At 40.2% G+C, this 24,619-nt stretch overlaps 1 protein-coding gene across 1 annotated transcript in view; it reads left to right on the top strand.

The window, feature by feature from the left end:
* The window catches only part of LOC135477525 (receptor-type tyrosine-protein phosphatase N2-like), a 186,994-nt gene that overhangs the window by 32,590 nt on the left and 129,785 nt on the right, over nucleotides 1-24,619 (top strand). The window contains exon 3 of the mRNA XM_064757665.1: nucleotides 20,394-21,269. Within this exon, the coding sequence (XP_064613735.1) occupies nucleotides 20,394-21,269 (876 nt within the window). The remainder of the gene's footprint in view (nucleotides 1-20,393; nucleotides 21,270-24,619) is intronic.

Below are 24,619 nucleotides of genomic sequence, written 5' to 3'. Positions count from 1 at the left end.
AGCAACTGAAATGACTGTCAAAACATAGAGTGAGCTGAGGCTAAAGGGTTTGTTTGATTCTCAATTCCACTACAGGGCTCTTCCAGGTCTTGAACTGGAGATGTCTAGATTGCACCATCACTGTTCAGTGGCCATGGTGACAATAAAGGGTTCATGCTCGTGTTTATGCAGTGATGCATTCATTGAAGACATCTTGTCTAGCACCATGTGTATATCTGTTTGTTACACCTAGTAAAGTTGGCAAAGCTTTGGTTTACCCGGGCACTCCATTGTCCTTTACCAAGAAATCTGACTGCTGCAGCTTCTTGAGTGTGGCATTAAAAAAAAAGATCAAATAAATAAGTGAATATTCGGTTTAAGGTTTGCCTGTTAAAACTACATGCAGACATAAATTTATCTGCATGCCCTGTCCACTAATGGGCGATACAGTCACAAGGGTTTCGAAAATGGCTAGTGAGGACTTCATGTATACTGATACACAAAGAGAGAATTAGAAGAAGAGCTTGCAGATTATCATTAATCTGTAATAGTGCTGACTCAGCAGTTGTAAGTACTCTAGCAGCAATCAGATTAATGGGGCGCCTTGTAGTAAGTGTACATCGGGTTACAGCCTGTGTCACAAGTACACAACAGACCTCCAATTGCTCTAGTTACCACGATCTGCTCGAAGTGCAAAAATGCTGATCACGGAGAGGAGAAACAAACAAGATTAGCCCGAGGATACTAACCCCCTTCCCCCCCACAAGGGACTAATCAGCAACAGGACAGCTCTGTGGGAAATGACTGAGCTCTAAATACGGCTTCACTGCTGGTAATTTAGTTCTATATCGGTTTGCCAGCTTGCTCAGCTCGGGAATGGATTGTTGCAAATTTTGTTTGGCTGTTATGTCTGTAAACTGCGGCATTGTAGAACACTGACAGGAAATGATTTGTACAGATAGCCAGGTGATTGGTGCCTGGTGACTGATCACGCTTGTGATTGGTTGTGATTCTCGGCTCGTTACCATGGCGATCTGAACAGGTATACACTGTCGAGATTTTAATACCCGGACAGACCTGTGAGAATTTTGTTCATTAGTTTGGATTATGGCCCCAAAATTGATGGTTATGGTAGATTCTTGTATTTGTAAAGCGTTTTCCTGTGTTATAAATGTAATGCTGCTACAGGCATGCAGTCAAATTGTTTTGTAATTAAATAAAATCTCATAAAAAAAACACCTTGAAATATGAATACTATTAGATATAAGTAATATGCCATGACAAATTCCATTGATGGGAACAGTGGGTGGATGAAATATCTGCAAAACAGCAAAAGCCAGTCAGAGAAATGCTGAAACTGTGGATGGATGAATTAGGTGTAGAACAGTGAAAGCCAGTCAGAGAAATGCTGAAACAGTGGGTAAATTATGTGTAGAACAATGAAAGCTAGTCAGAAAAATGATGAAACAGTGGCTGGAAAAATTAGGTGTTGAAAAGTGAAAGCCAGTGAGAGAAATGATGAAACAGTGGGTGGATGAAGTACATGTAGAACAATGAAAGCTAGGAGGCAGGAGGGGAAGCCAACATGAGCTGGGCTTGAAGTCACTGCGACCGCATTGGAGAGAGGCTCCTGGGTTAATACACCACGCTCACCGTCTATCCACCTCAGCCACGGAGGTGCTTTATAAAAAATTAGCAGAAGCTTTGAATACATGTAGATTTGTTACATAGGAATTGTTACATAGGAATTGTTACACTGACTATATTTCCTTACATTTCCAAAAATTCACATGTCTTTCAACACTAATGAACATAGGTGTGGGAACCAGTAAGCTAGGAGGTGGGCCTTGAAATTATAGTGAGCAGCTATCCCCCCCCCCCCCCATCCCATGAAATAATATTTTTTTCTATAGACCAAATGACATTAACTGAGTGGTTTGAATGTACCTGTTATCCTGGATTTATCCTATTTTTTCCCTTCAGAAATCAATTGAATTGTGTCTCTAGTGCTATAAATGCCCCTGTACCCTTGTCTGATGGGCTGGGTTACTACTTCTGGTGCCTCGCCCTGCCGCACCCCACCCCACCCCCCCCCCCCCTCCAAATTTTAGAAAAAGTACCAGCACTCCTGGTGAAAAAGCAGGCTTTGAATGTACATACTTGTATACATTTATGTACATATTGATCATACCTTGACAGCTAGATTCTACTTATTACAAATCAGCTCAACATACTTCCGTTCCTGGATTGAATTTGATTCAATTTAGCATCGTAATGTTACTCCTGTCACAAGAACCAAGGCGTAATATCACCACCCATTTGAGGAACAAGACCGCTTGCTGAAGTTTTTGTCATGGGAAGGGAGATAATCAGCATCTTTATACTCAGGCGTGCATACTGTAGCTTGGAGAGTTCTCCCCCTGTCTAATCATATCACAGCACTGCTGTGCATCTCATTCCAGAGTAGTCTCCCTTGTTTTAGAAGGGGCTATTGGTGAGACAGTGTGGACAGGTGTGGAATTTTCTATCGAAGAAGAAGAAAAAATTTTTTTTTCTGTACCCAGCATTGATAAACATGTATGTTTAGGTTATGAGAAAATGTTTATGAACAAATTCAGTGTTTGTTGAATAATTCCCCTGCCCTTCACCCCCCTGCCCCATCCAATTTTTTGCTTGTAAATTATTTAACACTGTATTGAGTGTTTCATGTATGGAACTATTGAAAGTCACAGGTTTCTGTCAAAATTTCACACAGACATACATGTACCACATATAAATGTATATACTGAAGTGTGTGAACTAAACGCTCCATACAAATATGCCAGACTTTCACAGATGTCAAATGTCAAATCCTTAGAGAAACACATGTCAAATCCTTATACACACCTGCCAAATCCTTACAGACACACATGTCAAATCCATACAGAAACGCATGTCAAATCCTTAGAGAAACGCATGTCAAATCCTTACAGGCACACATGTCAAATTCTTACAGACACACATGTCAAACCCTTACAGACTCACCTGCCAAATCCTTACAGACTCACCTGCCAAATCCTTACAGACGCATGTCAAATTTTTACAGACTCAACTGCCAAATCCTTACACTCACCTGCCAAATCCTTACAGACTCATGTCAAATCCGTACATACTCACCTACCAAATCCTTACAGACTCACCTGCCAAATCCTTACAGACAAACATGCCAAACTTATACAGGCTGACCAACCAAATGCTTACAGATGCACATGCCACACGTGCAAAATCCTTACACACACACATGCCAAATCCTAGCTTACAAACACACGCCAAATCCTAGTTTGCACACATACATGCCAAATCCTAGCTTACAGACGCACTTGCCAAATCCTTACAGCCACTAAATCCTAACTTACAGACACACATGCCAAATCCTAACTTACACACATACATGCCAAATCCTAGCTTACAGACGCACTTGCCAAATCCTAGCTTACAGACGCACTTGCCAAATCCTTACAGCCACTAAATCCTGACTTACAGATACACATGCCACACATACAAAATCCTTACACACACACATGCCAAATCCTAGCTTACAAACACTTGCCAAATCCTAGTTTGCACACACACATGCCAAATCCTAGCTTACAGACGCACTTGCCAAATCCTTACAGCCACTAAATCCTAACTTACAGACACACATGCCAAATCCTAACTTACACACATACATGCCAAATTGTAGCTTAAAGACGCACATGCCAAATCCTTGAACATGTAATTGTAAAATTGAAAGTTATTAAATTACAATTTTGTGTTAAAATGCCAGTATTAATGACCTTTTTTCCTTGAAAATCATGACGATTAACCCATGCAGAAGCTTGCGTTTTCTTTGTGTTTTCAGTCTTAATTATATTGAACATGAACCGGGAGAAATGCGGTAAATAAAACCGTGCCCTGTGCCAATCATCTGTGAAGAGCCTCTGGTATATATGGACTGTATCTGTGGTTAGCGAAATATTGCTGAACAATGACACAGGAGCCTTTCACTAATGGGATTGCTGTGAGTTCAAATCCAGATCGTGCTGACTTCCTCTATGGTTGTATGAAAGTTAGAAGGTTTGCCAGATACCAGTGGATCTATGATCGTTGGTTTCCTCCGAACCTGATTTCCTCCGGTTATAATGCTGCATGGCCACAATCATAGAAGGGAAATATTCTTGAGTATAGTGTAAAACTCCAATCAGTAGAATAATTAAATATTATTGTGTTAACACTAATTAATTTCACTGCACGTACAGGAGCAGCGCACGTGTGAAGTGGTGACCTAAACAGTACTGCACAGAAGAGATGTGGTATTTATGCATGCTTTAAAGCGAGGCAGCTTCATGCATTGATTAAAGCCGTCTCACAGACCTCTCTCCAAGAACCTTAATCACATCAGCGTTTGGCACAAGCCAGCTGAACATTTGAATGGCACCAATATTTAAAAGTGTTCGAGTTCTGCGGCCCTGTGGGCATTTCTCAGAGATGTGAGGGGTGTGGGAGGGGTGTTTGTTGTGGGTTTTGAGAGTGAGGAGAGAGGAAAGAGGAATATTCCCTGCTGTAATGATATAGGAAGTATAAACAAGAGGGAACACAGTGATCATAAAAGAGTTGGATATTTCCTTCGTGTAATTTGACGTACTTAGAGAGCCCAGGCCTACATTGAAAGAGCTTCTGAACAGTTTATATGGTTCAGCTAGCCTCTAACCGAAATCCTAGCACATGAAGTTATTCGATTTCTCGTGAGATTCCTTAGCAGTTCTCTGTAATTCCAGCCCAGTGATTCTTACAAAGTAGTTTTCAATTGAAGCGCTTTAGAATTAGAGCCAGGGAAGGGCGGATGTGGAATTATCTGCCCATGGATTTTTCTTTCCGCATATTTCCTGAGGGCACTGATCAATATGGCTGCCGAGGGCAATCCTTTTAACGCCGGGAAGGTGTGAAATGGGCGCAAGCCGAACCGCTGAGAGATACCACTGTGCTCCACTTCCTTCTGCTTTGGGCTTCTAATTACAGGGAAAAATGATGATATTGGGTAATGCAGTGGAAATGGATCCCCTGTTCGCTTATCGCCTGAGGGAAGCTTTAATGAAATAGCAAGAACCCATTCCCCCCTCCTCCAAGGTAAAACCTCTTGCTCAAACCAGCCGACTGAAAAATTTCTCAAGGAAAAATAGGGATGCTAAAAAGATGAGATTCGATGACGAATCTGAAGGTCAGTCAGCCATGTTAAAGCGCTGAGAGAAAATCCTAACTGGTATTTAGTTGAGAAGGGCTCTGGCAGTTGTAGAGATGCAAGACTGAACTCTATATAAATACGGGTACAAACAAGTGTTTTGTACGTGAATATTCAAACATGTAGGTATATATATATATATATATATATGTTCATGTATGGACGAGTGGCACATCTGTTTATACTGCTGATTTCTGTTCATTTGTTCATTTATGGAGATTTAAAGTAAAGGTATTCCTCTATAAAGATTTTAATTTTGGACTAAAATTATTTGGAGTGAATTGTAACTCCATGCGGCCAGTGTTTGACATCTAGTTTTCATTGTGTGATGGCTAGTGTTCATTGTGTGACAGTTAGTGTTCATTGTGTGACAGCAAGTGTTCATTGTGTGACAGCTTTTATTTGTTGTGCTCTGACCTAATGTACATGTAGATGTTCATTGTGTAACAATGTCTGTTGTGTGACAGTGTCCATTGTGTAACAATGTCTGTTGTGTGACAGTGTCCATTGTGTAACAATGTCTGTTGTGTGACAGTGTCCATTGAAATATATGCATGTCAGCTTGTACATCCCTTGACTTGAGTATGGCTTGTTCTGATTGTTCAGTTTAATTAATTTTCACAACTTGGACGATTGACTATACCCTTTTTGTAATGTATGATAATCAGAACTCCGGCGTGGGATGGTCTTCCATCAACCTGCGGATGGTTGTGTGTTTGCCATAGGCTCTGCCCGATTTCCTCCACCATAATGCTGGCTGCCGTCGTATATGTGAAATATTCTTGAGTACGGCGTAAAACACCAATCAATTAAATCAATAAATAAGTAATCAGATCTCTGAAATTGGGGAAGATTTATAATTTACCAATTTGTAACACCAAGAGGTCATGATTAACATTCTCCACATCATGGACGCAGGTAGGTGATTAAACCAAAAAAACCACCACCATTTTAAGAGTCACCGCAGTGCAGAGTTGTAGCCAACTTGCTGTAGACTTCAGTAGATAATTGACCAGGTTTGACGCCCAGCGTGTTCTCCTCCACTCTCCAGGGATCGTATCATCGTGGTGGAGAAGTGGATTTCTCGAGGGTATAGATTTGGATAAGCCAAGAAACATCTTGTCATGCTGGGTAGTGGTCCGGACATTGAAGTCTAACCCGTCTGGACAAATTGACAAAATTTTCAACGACACTTGCTAATTAGGTAATTAGATTGTCCGAGGGTGTGTTCAATGTTGATCGCTTCAACAGACACTGACCATAGTAAAGAGAACTAAGTGAGTTAGCGTAATTTAGTCTGCCAAATCAGCATGTTTCTAATGGGAGCGTCAGCGCCTAATCGTGTCATCTGGACCGTATATACGGGTTGCCGCTGAATGCTGTCATGCGCGATTCGGTGCCATGTACTGGACCTCAGCAGAGTACATGTACGTCGGTAACTGCTGTAGTGGTCCGCCCACAAGCATTCAGGCATGGCATGCATGGTGAGAAGTACATACTTCTTTAAATTGTGACTGCATAATTTTTGTGCAGAATACCTTACCTGGTCATTTTCTTAAGGATCTGGGGCCCGGGATTGTGAAGCGATCTTAGACTTCACATAATGGAAATTGTTATTTATTATGTAACAAGGTCAGAATATTGCTTGACAATGAAAATTCCTGGTAAATTATTGTAAGACAAATTTCAGCTCAAATCCTGAAAATACAAATGATTGAAATTTTGACTTTAGTGTAAGATTGCTTCTTGATCCCAGGGCCTGGGCCTCTGCATGCACAAAGCAATTGTAGCCTGTTGAAAGTTACCTGTAACTACATGTACCATAGCAGCATATGCCTTTGACATCTATCTATCTATTAATCTTTCATATGCGAAAATGGGTAGGAATTATGGTAGCTGAGATAAAATTTTTGACAAAAAACGAAGACAATTGATAAATATTGGCCCTAGCTGTACATACAGTATACTAACAGTACAAGTGTTTGAAAATGGACACCATTAATCCCCATGAACACTACTAATCCCCATGAACACTATTAATCCCCATGGACACTATTAATCCCCATGGTGCACACAATGTATAGCCTGAAATGCTGAGGAGAATCAGGTGGAGCTGTAAACTGCTTACTACATCAAGGTTTTAATTTAGTTTATGTCAGAATCACCTTGTGGAATGGGACAGCACATGTTGAAAACATGTGTGGCTGTGGTATTTACAGTCAACTTAGGCTGTGATGGCTTTGTGCAAGAGGTCCCAGGGCTTTTGCAAATAAGTAAAGATACATTTTTGTATGCCATAGAGAAGTCAGCATGGATTGTCTCCCTTGAGTCAAATAGCGTACACTTTAAGTAAAGATCCTTGAAGAGTTTATGAACGTAGAATTTTTTTTAAAGTTAAAGGCTATAAAGTGCAGTAAGGTTCATCAGACAGACAACTGAAAATAGCATATATCTGTAAAAATGCTTTCATTTGTTTGCTCTAGATTTTCTTGTGAAGAGATTTAAATGAAATTGTTTGAAGATTCACCTTATAGCTTTAACGTATGTAGCTACTCTCATGTTACAAAAAGCTTCCTCTACTCTATAAACAGTTTGAAATTTTGTAATAGTTCTTACTGCTACAAAAATGTAACCTGTAGGTAAACATTAGGAAATACACTAAAAGGTGTGGCATCACCTCAGAGTACCCTGCAGCATGGCCAATAAAGCCCACCGTAAAATTCAAACATTTGAAGGCATATAATTCTATTTTTAAAAGTATAAAATACAGAAAAAAATATTCGTCAAACATGTTGGTTCCAGTGCTGTTTATCTGATATTACATACATGGAGGCCTACTCAGTGTTCAGCTTTATTTTTTGTTTATTGAATTGAACATAAAGTCAGTCGCTAAATTGTAATTAATTTACAAATAAATTTTCCAGAGGTGTTAAAATAAAAATATTTAAAAAATTTTAAACCACTTATCAACAGGACACATGTAAATAGCAAATGATCACCACTGCCTAGCCACTTTTTGGTGATGCCAGTATGTTATGTTTTAGTGACGTCACAAAGTTTCGTAGCTCTCTTGTGACAATGGGACGAATACTAACAAAAATGCCAGATACCTAACTAAAGAGTTTCTGAGCTTCTTCACCGTTTTCAAAGAGCCAGTATTTTTGCAGTCATAGTCCGGGCAATCTGCATAAGCATAGTTAAGCGTCATCTTCCAGTGGTCTGATTGGCCTTTGTGTCTGGCCTGCATAGTGGTTGTCAGAGTTAAGCCTAGCTGGTTGTACTGACATCACTGGCCTCTGTGGCTGAGGTGGTTAGCTTGCGCAATGTGACGACCCATGAGCCTCTCACCAAAGGGAGCCTCCGTGGCTCAGTTGGTAGCGTGCTAGCGCAGCGTAATGACCCAGGAGCCTCTCACCAATGTGGTCGCTGTGAGCTCCAGTCATGCTGGCTTCCTCTCTGGCCAAGTGTGGTAAGGTCTGACAAGAACCTGTGGATCTGACTTCTCTAAAGGAAAATAATGCAGCATCACGATATCCTTCACTAGCAGTGACTCTCTAGCTGCGGCAATTTTCCCACCCACGTTGACTTGCAGTTTAACTGCAGTCTCCTGCCCAACACGTAGGCACCTTAATTCCTCAACCTTTTTGCATATGAAAGAGTAACTTTCAGTGAAATTTATGCACATTTGTAATGTGATTTTGGAGACAAAACTTCATTGGTTGGACTGGCCAATTTCAGGGCTTCACAAAAAAAAAAACAACATTTTTATCAATCAACACAAAATAATGCCTTCAGAATATGCTTGAATAAATACACGAAACATACAAATAGGTTGAAGAATTACAGAACATGCGTTGTCACGCAGATAGCTGTTCTCAGTGATGTGGACCAAAATGCTTCAGGTTAAACACTTAACACCAAAATCCAATGTATTCCTTCGATGTCTATCTATATCCGCCAAGAAAAGCCACACTAACAGTCAAGAGTTACTTTACAGGTGTATTGACATGTTGGACATCACAACATATTATCATGTAACACTTTCAAATCTAGTCAGATTGGCAAAGTGCATATAAAAGAGGCTTCAACAGCATACATGTAGCTGCTTGGAATTGCCCGTCTCTGCCATATCGCAGGTGTTCCATCTTCACGGCTTTCAAAACTATATAGAATTTTTAAAATATTTTTCTGTAATACTTTAATTGTGATCTGTTTGATTTTGTGTGTATATAGACTTTTTGTTCACTATAGACAGCTGTGTGTAATTTATGTAAGGTACTGTACAATGTAGACTTGTATGTCAAAATCCTTGATGTTTCCTTTTTATATGTGACATGACTCTCCTACGTATATGACAGTCATAGATTTATCCGGGCAGGTATCTCAGTGTCTTTGATAAAATTATTAAACATGGGAGACATAAGAAATACGCATGTAGGAGAAAATTGGGAAATGAGAAATATCTCCGGCCATGCATGGGAAAGGCCTGACAGCAACCTGCGGATGGTCGTAGGTTTCCCCCAAGGCTCTGCCCGGTTTTCTCCTAAACATAATGCTGGTCGCCATGGTATAAGTGAAATTTTCTTGAGTACGGCGTAACACGGCAATCAAAGAAATATGGAAATAAAATAAATGCTTCATGTTTCAAATTCCGTGCCAAATGTTCATGTAGAGATAAATGGCTGTAGTGTATGCTGCAGGTGTGGATACTGGGGCATGCCGACAGCCATGCTTCTCCAGGTGCCTAACAAACCTAGCTCCTAGGGGCCCTGGTCACCGGTGCCATTGGCTTCACCACTGTTATCTCTGCAGTCTGTCTGGCTCTGGCCAATCAGCTCTCCTTGCCGACTCAGAGCTACGGGTTAATGTTGGAAATGTCTAGAAGTTTGTCTTGTGGAGACGAACCGTGATTTCCTGTGCGAATCTCAATGAAACGCTCCACCCACACACCCACACCCGCACCCCCCAAAGCCCTTTCCTTACGCCAGCCCCTCTCGGCATCTTGTCTCACAGCTACATCTCTGTCCAGTGATATTGTTAAGGGAAAAGCACTACACTACGAATCAAATAAATACCAAAACGAAGTAGGAGAATCCTCCCGATGTAAACGCTATAGCTAAACCATCAAGAGCTTGTGTGGAAATTTAGAAAAGCATTTGAGAGTGCGGACAGGGTGCCTCCATGTACAGTACGGGTAGTTTTACAAAAATGGGCTTGTGCAGATAAACTGTTTAGGTGCTCCCGTAATAAAAGGTGCGCTTACATGTACACGTGGACCCTTAATTACGAACCCTGAATAGACAGAAATAAACACGCTTTTTGGATTACAAAGTCCAGCAGACATGCACATGATTGTAATATTAGGGTAAGTCTTTAGGTCTTGTACTCTAACTACTCATCCTTTTGGTATGTGAAAGAGCAACTTGCAGCACAATTTAGGAGCCTTTCTAATTTAATAATTAGAGACAAAATTGGTTGGCCAATATCAGGGCTCCAAAAAAAGTATAATTCTTATCAGTCTACACTCTGCGCAGAATAATGCTCCATGGAATATATGCTTGAATAAACATTTTGCAATCGTGTGAAAATGTTGACCAGTTACAGCACTCAAGTCACCCAAAAATTTCCGTTAAGGAAATGTATTCTTTATGAACAGGAACATGATTGTGGTCGAGTTATAAAGTTGGTAATATTAGCTGGGCGATGGAATTTGGTCAGAACGCGGGGAAAGGTTTACCAGCAGACTATAACGCACCTCAGACAGGCGTTATGAGACGCTGGTGATCGCAGTGATATTCCCAGCGTAACTTTATCTGCCCACAAAGAAAGATAAAACAGGACTAGTAGGGAAAGCCATGTTCAACAACAACTTGAAGGGCTTTACTTTCTGGGTTTGCTCTAGTTTCCCTGATAAACAAGCTTTGTGACAACACCGTTACCATGACAACGGTAGAAATCTGATCTTCGCTCAGGCTTTATGGAAGTGTCCGGGTAGTTTGAGAAGAAAGTTTTTGCTTTTTTTCTAAACCTGTCCAGAAGATTCTGGCTGGATGCACAGGAAGCCAAAAAATGCAATGTTGTTGCATGGCGTACGTAGTAAATACTATGAAATGAAAAAAGTTCCATTGTGTTTCGTGTCCAGAGTCCAGAATGCAGAAATACTGTCATTTTTGCGAGTGTAAGTTCGTTAACATCTTTGCACTATTTTATACTCCAGGTGATGCATATCTTTTTACATTTTCTGTTGTGATGCCTAGTCTGAGTAAATGAACTTACATATATATGTCTGTGAAAGTCAGAACTGCAATTAAGTTACATTTCTAAAACTTCTTATTGTCTTCATGTTTTCCTACTTTTCCCCGACCTGTAAAATGTAAATATTTCCACAGCTAGCATAAAAACCATACATGACTATAATGGTTGAAATGCTGTCACGGTCAGGCATAAAGCCTTAAACCTTTGATGTATTCATTTCTGATATAAATCCACACTTTTTGGTTTAATCATTTATTTGATTTTACTTACGTGTCAGCATTAATTAGTATTTATTTATTTATTTCATTGATGTTTTTATGCCACTGTCAGGAATATTTTACTTCTACGAAAGCAGGCGTCTTTAAGATGGGAGGAAACCAGGCATAGCCCTGGGAAACCCACGACCGTCCACAGGTTGTCGACAGACCAATTGATAAGTGAAGTAATAAAATAATCTTAATTTTTATATTAATGCTGAACTACACAGAACTACATGTGATCAGACTTTAATATAACTTTTTAATGTATTCATATTTTATATATTTGCAAAATTGATGTGAACATTTCTAAGTGTTTTCTTCATTTTTGACTGGAAAAGCTTTAGTATAATCCCTTGCAGTGCGCAAAATACATTAACATAAATGTAGATTTGCCATTGTGCAGAGACATTCAGATTCCATGTTCGTCCAATGACTTTGGATCACTTTGTCATTGCTTAATTATGGGAACATAATTCCAATTAGGGCTGAAATCCATCGGAACTTTGGTAGCTGTGTTGTGCCGTCCATTACACAGGTACATGTATTGGGATCTCTTTGGCAAGGGCTTGGGTTTCACTCTATGCATCAGATTACCGCACTTGAAAGTGCTTTTTTCCTTAAAAATGAGAACACCGGGTCAAATTTGATACTTGAGGGAAAACCAACTAGTGAAAGTTGAAAATTGTTTTTTCTGATCCTTGTCACTCTTACTTTGCTTTGGAACTTCTACTTTCTAAAAGAACATGAAATACACATTAATTCCCATGCAGTTTTACTGTCCACCAATTTTATGGCCCTACCTTTTTTCGGGAAAGAGTTCATGTAAATTTTTGCTAAGGTTAGACTCGGGTAATTTTCGTGCAACCATGTAGGCTGTTTTAATGGCAGTGTTGACTAAGAAGCCTTTTAATGTGTGAAATCAAAGGGGCAGTCAACAGGACTCTAACGGTGATTGATTGCAGGAGGCTGCAATGTGAGAGATGGACGGAAAGGTAAATGCCACCAGAAAAGCACAATTTACTTGAACCCCTCAATGCTTTACGCTCCATGCATGTACGACAGTTGTGGTATTTAATATCTTGTGAACTACAGTATTCAACCTTCAATCCGGGATAGAATGAATTTACCGGTAATTTTCAAGTGGAATTCTGAGTTAAATATGGTGCATGATCAAACTGAAACAGTCGCCTACAACCTTAATTAGAATGTCTTTAGAACTCTTTGACACATTTCAGGAACTGCTAGTAGCATTACATGTACATGCTTACAACGTCCACAGCTACTTGGGGTTACTTTCACAAATCTTCATAAATTAGTTTTTTATATCTTTTCCCCTAAATCCAGTCGTCTTATGGCATGGCGCTTCAATGTATACAATGTCTCTTAGGAAAAAAATTACAAGAAATATGACGTATAGAAGTTTGTGACAGTGGCTTCAAAACTGTTGGAATTACATTGCCATGGCTACAGTATTTTTCCGTTATTTTGTACAAGCGAGTATGCAGTTTGTAACTAATATAATTCCCCATGAAATTAGCTGAACCAATGAGAGCAATCTCAAATTTGCTTTATTAAAACGACATGGCTTGTTGTCTTTGTTCCCTTTGTACCTTTTAACAGTATGACACCATAATTTTTCTTATCAAATGGCACGTACATTTAGTACACTGTCCAGTCATGAAGATCATCAATCCCATATTGTGTCTCTGTTAAGATCTGGGGAGTTTATGGTAGTGATAATGTAAGGGACAAATACTCAGAAAAAAAACAACAGAACAACATGCTTGCTGATTGGATTGAGCATATCAAGTCAGGGCCAGATACAGGAATTAACATATTGATAATCTTTTAAAAGGGGAGCCCAAATTAGAGCTAGGATACCCTAAAAAAAAAGACCCCAAAGCAAAGGAATATTGCGTGATAAATTTAACTTAAATGTGTGAAAAAAAGCCTCATATTCATTTGTACTGATTTTACAATGTTTTATAAGTAATGTTGACTCTACAGGTCAGATAAGCGGGCATTAACTTCAGGTTTTTCAACATTTAAAAATCTTTTTATAGCCCAAATTAGGCTACTAAAGGGTGCCCATATTAGAAAGCTGAAAAATTTGGCCCTGCAAGTGTCGTATGATCACTAAGGGCTTCGATCCTGTTTGTGGACATAAAGATTGATTTATTCCGTGATAGATGTTTTGCATCGCCCTCAAAAATTGTTCACTTTAGTGTATGAAGGCACATGGGATCCTGGATAGAGGAAACCAGGCCCCCGGGATCACAAAGTGGTCTTAGAGTGAAGTAAAGATGTTTAATAACATTAAAATTGTTATTTCTGAAGTAACAAGGTCAATAACTTATAGTTATTGCACTACAAATTCCAGCTAAAAAACACAAAAAGGAACACAACACATTCAGTGATTATAATTTTGATTTGAGAAGCTTAAAATTGCTTCAGGGTCCCTAGGCCTGAGTGCCCAGATTGAGTGCATGTAAACCACCGACCTTTGCATTGCGAATACCTGTGCCTGACAAACCTCATGGTACATGTATATATAAAGCTGAAGTGTATATTATGTAGCGAGAGTTGGATTTGAACTTGCGGCATAGTCATTCATCAAGAGCCTAGCTGACAGTCACAGCTCTTTTTAAAATCATCTGAGCCAGCAAGACTTCAATGACAAACATGTTAGAAGAGAGAGGAAATGTGAAATTGGGCTGCAGGTGGCTTGAATAAGACAGCGAATTCCCTAGATCATTGTTCGTATAGGCTTTGTTCAAGTTTGATGGTATTGAAGCAGGTGTTTTGTACCATGTCATTAAATGATCCTGTACAAGGGCAGGGCTTTAATAATAATTTCCCGGACTGGTCAGAACTGGCTACATGTAGTACAGCATTTCACTTGAAGTTTAGCATTTTTTAAGCGACATATTTTGCTTCAGTCTGATAAATTCATCCATCTTACAGGGTCACAAAATAATTTTTTTTGCAAAATTTTACTAATTCTTTATCAGAAAACAGTGTTGGCATCAAGTATATCATTTGCAGACCTTTATATGCTTCTGAAACAGAATTTTGACAAACCAAACTTAAGGTGAAATACAGTATATGTACAGTATGTTAACAGTGTATCAAATAAAGGCCTGATGTCAAACTTTACTGTCAGATCAGGACAGATTTGGTTTTCGTATTACAGTACATGAAAGACTACTGAAAAGGAAAGTTAACTTACCATACATGGCAACTTTATACATTAATTGTACATTGTACCTCTATCTATGACAAAGGGAGATAACCGCTCCTGAGGATGAGCTTATAAATTCAAAATACTGCAAGCACAGTACTGAGTGCACATACATTGGAGTACCACAAGCTTGTGACATGTCATGGAGACGTAAAGAGAATTGACAGCATTAACTGTTAAATGGTTGACAAATTAGGAAATGTAAAACGTGTATAAGTAATCCTGTTGTTGTATCTGTATATTAAACTGATATTTGTGTGAAGTTAAGGACATAAACTGTATAAACGAAGCTACATGTAATGCACACATGTAGACATGGTAACATTAGTATGAATAGCCCAGGTTGGATTTGAACTTGTGACACAATCATTGGGCAAGAGCCTAGCTCAAGACTTCACTCCGTGACAGGGAGTTTCTGAGCGCTTTGACAATCAATCTGGGTCACTAAGATATAAGAGAGCACATTTTTGTACATTACACACAGTTGCATATACTACCCCACTGTTGGTTGCGGGCTGTGTGCAAATATACATATTAAATAGAAATGACATTTCAAACAACATGGAGTTGGTCACGCAAGACACTGGCCGGTACGTTGACCTCCCCGAGTAATATCATTTCATGCTGTTTATTTCTTCAAATTAAAGAATTTGAATTTGTTTACTTGTTACCGTATTTTTATGGTTTATGTAAAAGTGAACTGTCAGAATTTCTTTCAGTGATAAAAGTGTTACTTTGCATGGTTTGGAGATATCGCTTTTGTTTTTACATTTTTGATATGTTACACCCAGATGCCATGACAAAAAAAAATTTTTCTCATAACATTTTAAATCTGAGCTCAGTGGTATTACATCATAGTACATGTACAGCAAATTTATACATTTCTACATTAAAAAGCATTGTATTTTACTTGCTTGTAAAACACAATGACACAGGAGGGATGTTCCATCGCTGGTGCTCTGTGAGCATATTAATTACCGTAAATTACCAAATTCACAATTTCAGTTCTTTATGCATAATTGGTCTGAGTTTTGCATTCATGTGCCACAAAGGCAAACACTTTGGTAACCTTGCAAGTTTTTAGCGTAAATACGGGATGGAGTGTTTCTGGACAAAACCTATGTCAAATACATCATGAGTATGCTATTGTGTTTATTTAATATAAGCAATACTTGAAATATTCTTGAGTACAGTGGAAAACATCAGTCCAATAAATAAATAAATAAATAAAATAAGCAAAAAGCTTTTGTTTAAGCAAAATAACTGAAGGAATGTCATGAAACTGTGCGTATACATGTAGTTCTCCGGTCTAGCAGGGGACATGTTGCCCATGTATTCTTATACGCATATGCATTTGCTACACATACCACATTCTGATGCTCACTGTGCACAGGGTATAATCAGCTTCTTGTGATTCTTCCTATTTCTTTTCAGTCAAATGTTCATGAATTTTTTAGGTGTTCTTGGACATTGGCTTATAGATCTCCAGTGGTAAGGACTTAAGAGAAGGCTCTCTTAAGTGGCCGTTACTGGTAAATTGATGTGGTCCGAGGGATTTGTGATCTCTCTCCCCCCCCCACCCCCCTCGTCAGTGCCCTCTGTAATGATTAATTTCATGATAGATGCCAGCCGTCATCTTTGAAAGTGTAAGGAAACAAAAAATGAAAGAAAATAAAGCTTTAGCGGAGAGACAACATAACTAAAACTATTTAACATTTATTTATTGCTTATAAAATTTTTTTTTCAGCTGGGGCCCTCTGTGGCCTAAAGTCCAGCTCATGAAGGCTTCCTCTACAGCCATGATTGTTTTCAACCGTTTTCTGCCCGGTTTTCTGTCACCATAATGCTGGCTGTCTTTGTATATATGAAATATTCTTGTGTATGACGTAAAACACCAATCAGATAAATAAATTAATAAATGAATAAACTGCCAGCAAATGTTTGAATTCTAAAGTCGATTGTGATATACATCATGTAGCTGGCATAGTTAATGTTGTTCTGTGACAAATGATTCTCCATCTGTAGAAATGAAGACTGTGACACGCATATACATGTTTCTTCAAGTTTATGCATTAATATTGTTGAAATAATGTTCAGAACAACTAATGACGTAAGAAAAATGGATGAATGTAAAAGTCCACATGTACGAAATACGTGTAGTTTATCAGATAGTTAATATACATGTAGCTGATTAACACATTAGGAAAGCAAAAATGATTTTATTTATCTGATTAGTGTTTTACTTTGCCACACTCAAGAATATTTCGTTCATCCAATGTCATGGTTGGAGGAAATCAGGCAGAGCCCAGGGAAACCCATGACCATCCTCAGGTTGCTGAAGCAAAAAAGAACTGAAAGAAAAACCAGAATGAGATGAAAAGTTAGATCTTTTACGGACATAAAAAGTTGCCAATCCAACAATTGTAAATTTAATTTTTCTCCAAATCCAAATTATAGATGTGCATAAATTGCTTTTTAAAGTTGCACTTTCATATGTGAAAAAGTTGAGGAATTACAGGGTAGCTGCCCTGTTTCAGTGAATGCAAGCTTGGGTAAGCCCGTATTAGTGTTTTTGCTATTACATGTACTTGCTTGGTAGAGGAGCAGCTGTGAGACTGCATGCTGGCCTTGTCTGTTAAGTTTTCTGTTCACTATCTATTGGCCAAAGATTTTTCCGGAGCTGTCCAAGAATGTCAGTGTGTTTGTCAGATCTTTTCTAGTGTCGTGCTGGTTTGTAGTTCTGTCAGGCTGTGGCCGGAAGCCATCTTAAGATGTTCGACAGAGCAGAGCTTGTGCTGGACTAATGGCGAGTGAATGTGAAGCAAGCGCTGACCGGCAACCATTAGACACGACCCCTGCGGATCCGCTGACCATGATACACTCTGCCCCCAGCCTGCTAATTGGCTTAGAAAAGAGAAGACAAAGGGTTTAAACATAGATTTTCTGTAAGGCCCTTCTTTTGTCAGCTGGCTGTGTTCTGACCTGACACTCAGTGAGACTTAGTGTATAAACCTCACTGACCTAGAGGGGTGCCCCTGCCTCTCTGGCCTGGAGCGGTACCCCTGCCTCCTGGCCTAGAGGAGTACCCCTGCCTCTTTGGCCTAGAGAGGTAGCCCTGCCTCCCTGGCCTGGAGGGGTACCCCTGCCTCCCTGGCCTGGAGGGGTATCCCTGCCTCCCTGGCCTAGAGGAGTAGCCCTGCCTCCCTGGAGTAAAGGGGTACCCATGCCTCCTGGCCTAGAGGAGTACCCCTGCCTCCCTGGCCTGGAGGGGTACCCCTGCCTCCCTGGCCTAGAGAGGTACCCATGCCTACCTGGCCTAGAGGAGTACCCCTGCCTCCCTGGCGTGGAGGGGTACCCCTGCCTCCCTGGCCTAGAGGGGTACCCATGCCTCCTGGCCTAGAGGGGTACCCATGCCTCCTGGCGTAGAGGAGTACCCCTGCCTCCCTGGCCTAGAGGGGTACCCATGCCTCCCAGCCTAGAGGAGTATCCCTGCCTCCCTGGCCTAGAGGAGTACCCCTGCCTCCCTGGCCTGGAGGGGTACACCTGCCTCCCTGGTCTAGAGGAGTACCCCTGCCTACCTGGCCTGGAGGGGTACCCCTGCCTACCTGGCCTAGAGGAGTACCCCTGCCTACCTGGCCTGGAGGGGTACCCCTGCCTACCTGGCCTGGAGGAGTACCCCTGCCTACCTGGCCTGGAGGGGTACCCCTGCCTCCCTGGCCTGAAGGGGTACCCATGCCTCCTGGCCTGGAGGGGTACCCCTGCATCCCTGGCCTTGCCACCTTCCTGTGAACTTCTGATCTTCCTCCGCTCTTGAGTCTGGTTGTCACCTACATGTATTCCCCGTCACCATTAAAGTTTTGTAGAACTGTGTTGAAACAGGGAGCACAGCAATGGGACAAGGAAACAAAAGACATGAAATGGCACGTGCATGCACATAAAGTACACACACTGGAGGTTTCTTGTTTTTTTTTAAATAATTATTCAGAAGGATTCAGAATAAATTTGAGCAACAATGAGAATGGCATTTCTGATTTACTGAAAAGTTATATGAAAAAATTTCACTTTTTTTTTTTTCAAATACAGGCTGATTGGCAGCTGAAGTGCTGTTGTCTCAGTTACTGGCGATCATGTGAATTAGGTCACGGACTGGAATCTAGCTCTCACGCCTTTAATAGGCAGTATATATGTATGACCTTCCTAAATAGAAGTCATTCTAAACTGTGTGGCGGCTGTTTTGTTATTTTCTATAATATGTCGCTTTTCTGGCAGTGACTGGTTGACCCGAATCAGTATAAAGGCTCAGGCGGGGCGGTTTACATGCCTGCGGTAAGTCGTCTCGGTGAAGCAGCACTAGATAAAAGAGAGGTGGAAATCCGTCCTGCAACAAAGAGGCACATTACGTATACCATAAAGATTCTTTCGTCGCCATATGACTGAAAAGTTGTTGAGTACGACGTTAAACCCCATGCACTCACTCACTCACCCACTCGCTTTAATGGATACCTGTATATATAGATATATGCTCGTAAAGCCACACAGCCCATGTATACAGGTATATATAGTCCACATGCAGTGAGGCAAAAATAGTAGCGAGTGATGGTTTAAGCTTACACAGCTTGGCAATGGCTTGTTAATTATTGGGCAGTAAATAGTCCCCATTGTGGCTTTAAATTTATAAAGTCAGGAGGTTTGTCTACAGTGTATAGCGAAGAATGGTATATTCTACTATCCTCATAATCTAACCAACCGCTGTTGTACATTTACATGTGTGTAATGTGAATCTAACCAACCGCTGTTGTACATTTACATGTGTGTAAGGTGAATCTAACCAACCGCTGTTGTACATTTACATGTGTGTAAGGTGAATCTACCCAACCGCTGTTATACATTTACATGTGTGTAAGGTGAATCTAACCAACCGCTGTTGTACATTTACATGTGTGTAAGGTGAAACATCGATTAATGCATAAAATTCTTATTTAGTTATTTTTTTTTTTTGATTGTTGTTGCTCTTATGTCATGCTCAAGAGTGTTTCTCTTGCACATGTATAATGGCAGCCCTGAATCGTTCATGGTGAACGCTTTTATAACAGTAATGTCTGTGGCACTTGTTTTCATTGTATTCAGGATATGATGTGGAACCATTTAATGTGGGTACATACAGATTACTCGGAGAAGGGTCTGCAGATTTTTCTTACTTCCTTATGCACTGGGTGATTTCCACTATACCCTTGTACACATATATATGTACCTGACAGTCATCACACAAGTGGAAGGATCTGGATTGAGTATATACTGTAAGACTGTGCAATAACACAAATGAAAGAAGCCAAATTAAAAAAAAAAAGTTTTTTATATTGTTTCTGATTTTAATGAAGCATGGTCTTGTGTGTTTCAGATCGCTTGTTTGGCACATGTCAAGACAGAGGAGATTCTAAGGAATTCAGCGAATACCCGCTGGATCGCGAGACGCTCGAGGATCTGGAGACGCAGATATTGGTGCTTATAGAGGATGGCTTCTCTTGGAGAGATGCTTACACACAGTGTATGCTGCAGAACATTCTGGTCCATGGACAGATCCAAAACTTTGACAAGGCTCTTTGCTCCAGCGAATCAGCATGGGCCCAAAACACTGAAGACGATATTTCCAATGTCCTACAAAAGTTGTATAACTATTACGCAAGCCCGAGTGGACGCCCCACCGATCTGTCTTCAATAGACAGCGCGGCTGCTCTGGAATATGTTCCCGATCTTGGCTCGCAGAAACGTGATGAATTTTTGAAAATCCACAAGTATTTTGATCCGTCGAAATCAAATTGGAAGCGACGTGTTGAGGAGAATTCGGAAAATGTCCCACCGACTTTCCAGGACTACCTCGTGGAAAGAGAGGTGGAAAACGTTCTTCGGGACACGAACCGTGACGTGCTTGACTACGACAACCTAAGTGATGATGATGTGACAAAACTACGGATTTACCTTGAGGCGCTGCAGGAGGCCGCACACATCAATGGGAACAGCAACGACGATTATGAGGAGGATAGCGATTATGAGGAGAAAGGTGATTCTGAATTGGACAGTGAGTACCCAACCAGTGAAGAAGCAGAAAACTCCAACTCTATTGAGATGGATGGGTCAGAAATGCCGGAATCGGAGACGGAAGGTGCATTCTGGTCAAGCCCTGGTGTCGTGTACCAAACTTCTCCGGAAGAGGAAGGGATATGGAGAGATGAGGAGAAGCCGCTGCCGGGTGTGGACTTGAGCATCCTGGAGACCAGTAAGTTTACATCATGCATGTAACCATAATGTTTTGAGGCCATCCGTTTGAATATGTCCATTATAGGCATAACGTGTCCAAACTTCCAACATGGCTGGCTGGCCCAGTGTCAGGATATTGTGGGGTGTCCTGTGTGGTGTCTTAGGTGTGATACTTCAGTGGCGGCAGCACTTTGACGGCATGAAAATGCCAGCCTGCCACAAGGAGGCACAATGTATGTACACACACCTAATCACTCCTCATCATCTTATGACTGAAAAATTGTTAAGAACGACGTTAAACCCCAAGGACACACAATCAGGCCAAAGGTTTAGTCTTAAGTGCTGTGGCCAGAAGACAGGCAGATAAATGTTTGATGCTATGTACACTGTAGTTCACAAACTTGAAATTGTACCACCACAATATAGCCAGTGGTGAAAATGTTTATCGATATGATGCGTATTCATTTAAGAGAGTGTAAGTAGGCCATCATTAAAAATATGTTTGTTGGACGCAACTTGACCAATAAAGGACTATTTTTATTTTTATTTGATGCACAGTTTTTACACACTGTAATGCCCTTTTCTGAGCCATTTTCTGAGCCATTTTCTGTCTTCTTGGTCTTGGTAATAATTTTTTTCATCCATTATTTTTAATAGTGTACATATTCTTTTTTTCCATTACGTTGGTAGGAAAGTCCATTATCAAATCAGAATGAATGTCAGTTTTTTTTTTCTTTCTGTTTTTGGGGGTTTGTTTTTTTTTGGATTTTTTTTGAATGGAAACAGTAGTTTAGGACTAGGAGTATAGTGTTGTTTAAATAGTATAGTAATTTCTGTTTTAACACAGGTACAGGTACCCACTGTTTTACAGCGATCAGGCCAACATTAAATAATTGTATGCTGGACGTTACGGATGACTTTCCAGGGTGGACCAAAATTATCTTATTTTCTCCAATAGAAATGTTTTTTTTTTTTATCATATTATTTTCTACCAATGTGAGTTTGAAATCTTTATCTTAAAAAATTTTTCATTCATTAGCATTAATAAGAAAACTGACGTACAATGTATCTTTTTCCTTATGGTCTTGGGTTACCCCGAACAAAAAATTCTTAACGTATGGCCTCGATCAAGATATAACCGTCAGATTATTGAAAGGAAGATTTCATCTTAAGGTCTACCTTTTACTTGTACAAGAACAGTAAAATTGAAATAGAACAACTTACACGAAAATTGGAAAATTGACCTGTCCTATCAGCTACATCCCGTATATGATTTGTGTGTTCATATAACTCTTCACATCGTTAAATGTGAATGGCTTGAGCAAGGTCAGGCTTTTGTGCTCCGATCGAGCGAAATAATTACCAGCTCGTGGAAGCGTGGCTCAAGCTCTACTGGTGGCCTTTTCTCTGTACAGACCAATGTAAATTATATGATCTATTCCTTGTATGAAGGAATCGACAAGAAGATGATTAATTAGACTTGTTTAGCGTCCTGTGCGTGGTTAAGCTATATTTGGTCATGGGCCAAAACCCCGTGGTACATGAGCTGGCTAGCTGGCGACCATTGTTCTCAACATGTCATATACTGCCTTTAAAATAATGCCCAGGTAATTGGCGAATGACTGGACATCCACAATCCGGACACAATGGACAAATTTACATTAGGGTCCAAACTGGACAGGAAGCTGTCACGAAGGTCAAATCACCAGCCTGGGGTAACTTTCTCTATCTCCGCGACAGGAGAGTAGTGGGGACAGTGATTAAGTCTGCGTGTGGCTGTACCACAGGTTAGGAAGACAGGGGGCTTTTAGTCTGTCAGGGTAACAAATTGAATCTGCCCACATGGGCTCGTATTACGGGTAGTTCAGGGATGGGGCTTGGGCTTGGGTGCGAATTAATTGTCGCAGTAACTATGACCTTCCCTCCCTCCCAGGCTGAAGAGTGGTGAGTGTGGAATGGTCGAGGGAGAGGTCTCCCGCTGGGAATTACCCAGCCACGGTCCGCAGCGACCATCACGCCGCTTATTATGAGTGCCAGGCCCTGTATCTGGAAAGTGGCGTGCCCCCACATTAACACTGCTCACGGAAAATGTATAATGCCTGCAATTAGCGCACTTCAATTTGTCACCACACGGTCGACTTTCACTGTGACTATCTGCTGACGGATCCAGCAATGTGTATGGCTCAAGAGTTGAAGGCCGGCAACATCTTCAGATTTCCCAACTTGCCTACATGCTACTATAGAGAAAAAAAAACCCCACAAAAAAACATCAACGTCGAAAAAAAAAAGTTTGATTGAGGTGGAGAAAATCAATTCTGTGGCATTCATGCCCAATGTACATTAGCGTGAGGAAAACTATTAGCAGGGTACAGAGTGCTTTGTAGGAGTTAAATAAGCTGACATCTTCCTACAATAAAAACGGCAGACTTGTCACATAGAATTATTATTAAAACTGGTCAATCATTTATTTGTGGAAAACATCATTTTTTCTTCGTATTTACCAGGAATTAATAACAGTTTAGTGTTGCAGGAGACTCTGAATTACCTAATCTGGTCCACTTATCTTTAATTTTCATAGAACACCTTTTAGGCTATTCATATTCTCTTCAAGTCTCTGCTGATTTTAATTATAGGTGTTTTTTTCTTATTATTAAGTAATGTAATAACAGGAAACAACTATTGAGCACAATTTGACAATTGTGCAATGCATTAGTCACATATCTGCCTTTTTTGTCCAGGAGTACATGTAACCACAGTAACCATGAATGAATATGTTGGCATTTTTGATTTGTACAAAAATACATTGTACAAATTTCAGTTTTCTTTACTATGAAAATGTTACTAGGAAAATGTTAGTTGGATTCTAGCACTCAAAACGTACGTCATTAAATTAATAGATAAATAAAAGAAAAATAAAGCATATTTATAAAGCATAAACAACTGAATTAAAAATATGATGACTGCTATTTGCATTTGATGAAGAAAAACATATTTGCAGATTGAGTGGACATACACTGACTTCATAAAGTAAAATAAAATCTTAATTCATTATAATAATGATAGTAATACATTATAATTAAACTAACATGGCTATATTTCTTGTTCATCTGATGTTTACTTGTGCACTGTAGAGTAATTACAGAAAAAATTTATTTATTTATTTATTTAATTGGTGTTTTACGCTGTACTCAAGAATATTTCACTTACATGACGGCAGCCAGCATTATGGTGAGAGGAAACCGGGCAGAGCCCGGGGGAAACCCACGACCATCCACAGGTTGCTGGCAGACCTTCCCACTTACAGCCGGAGAGGAACCCAGCATCAGCTGGACTTGAACTCACAGCGACCACATTGGCGAGAGACTCCTG

Source organism: Liolophura sinensis, chromosome 11, assembly GCF_032854445.1.
Source record: "Liolophura sinensis isolate JHLJ2023 chromosome 11, CUHK_Ljap_v2, whole genome shotgun sequence".
Taxonomy (NCBI): domain Eukaryota; kingdom Metazoa; phylum Mollusca; class Polyplacophora; order Chitonida; family Chitonidae; genus Liolophura; species Liolophura sinensis.
Note: the sequence above shows the minus strand (reverse complement) of the source record. Positions and strands in the feature narration are given on the sequence as shown.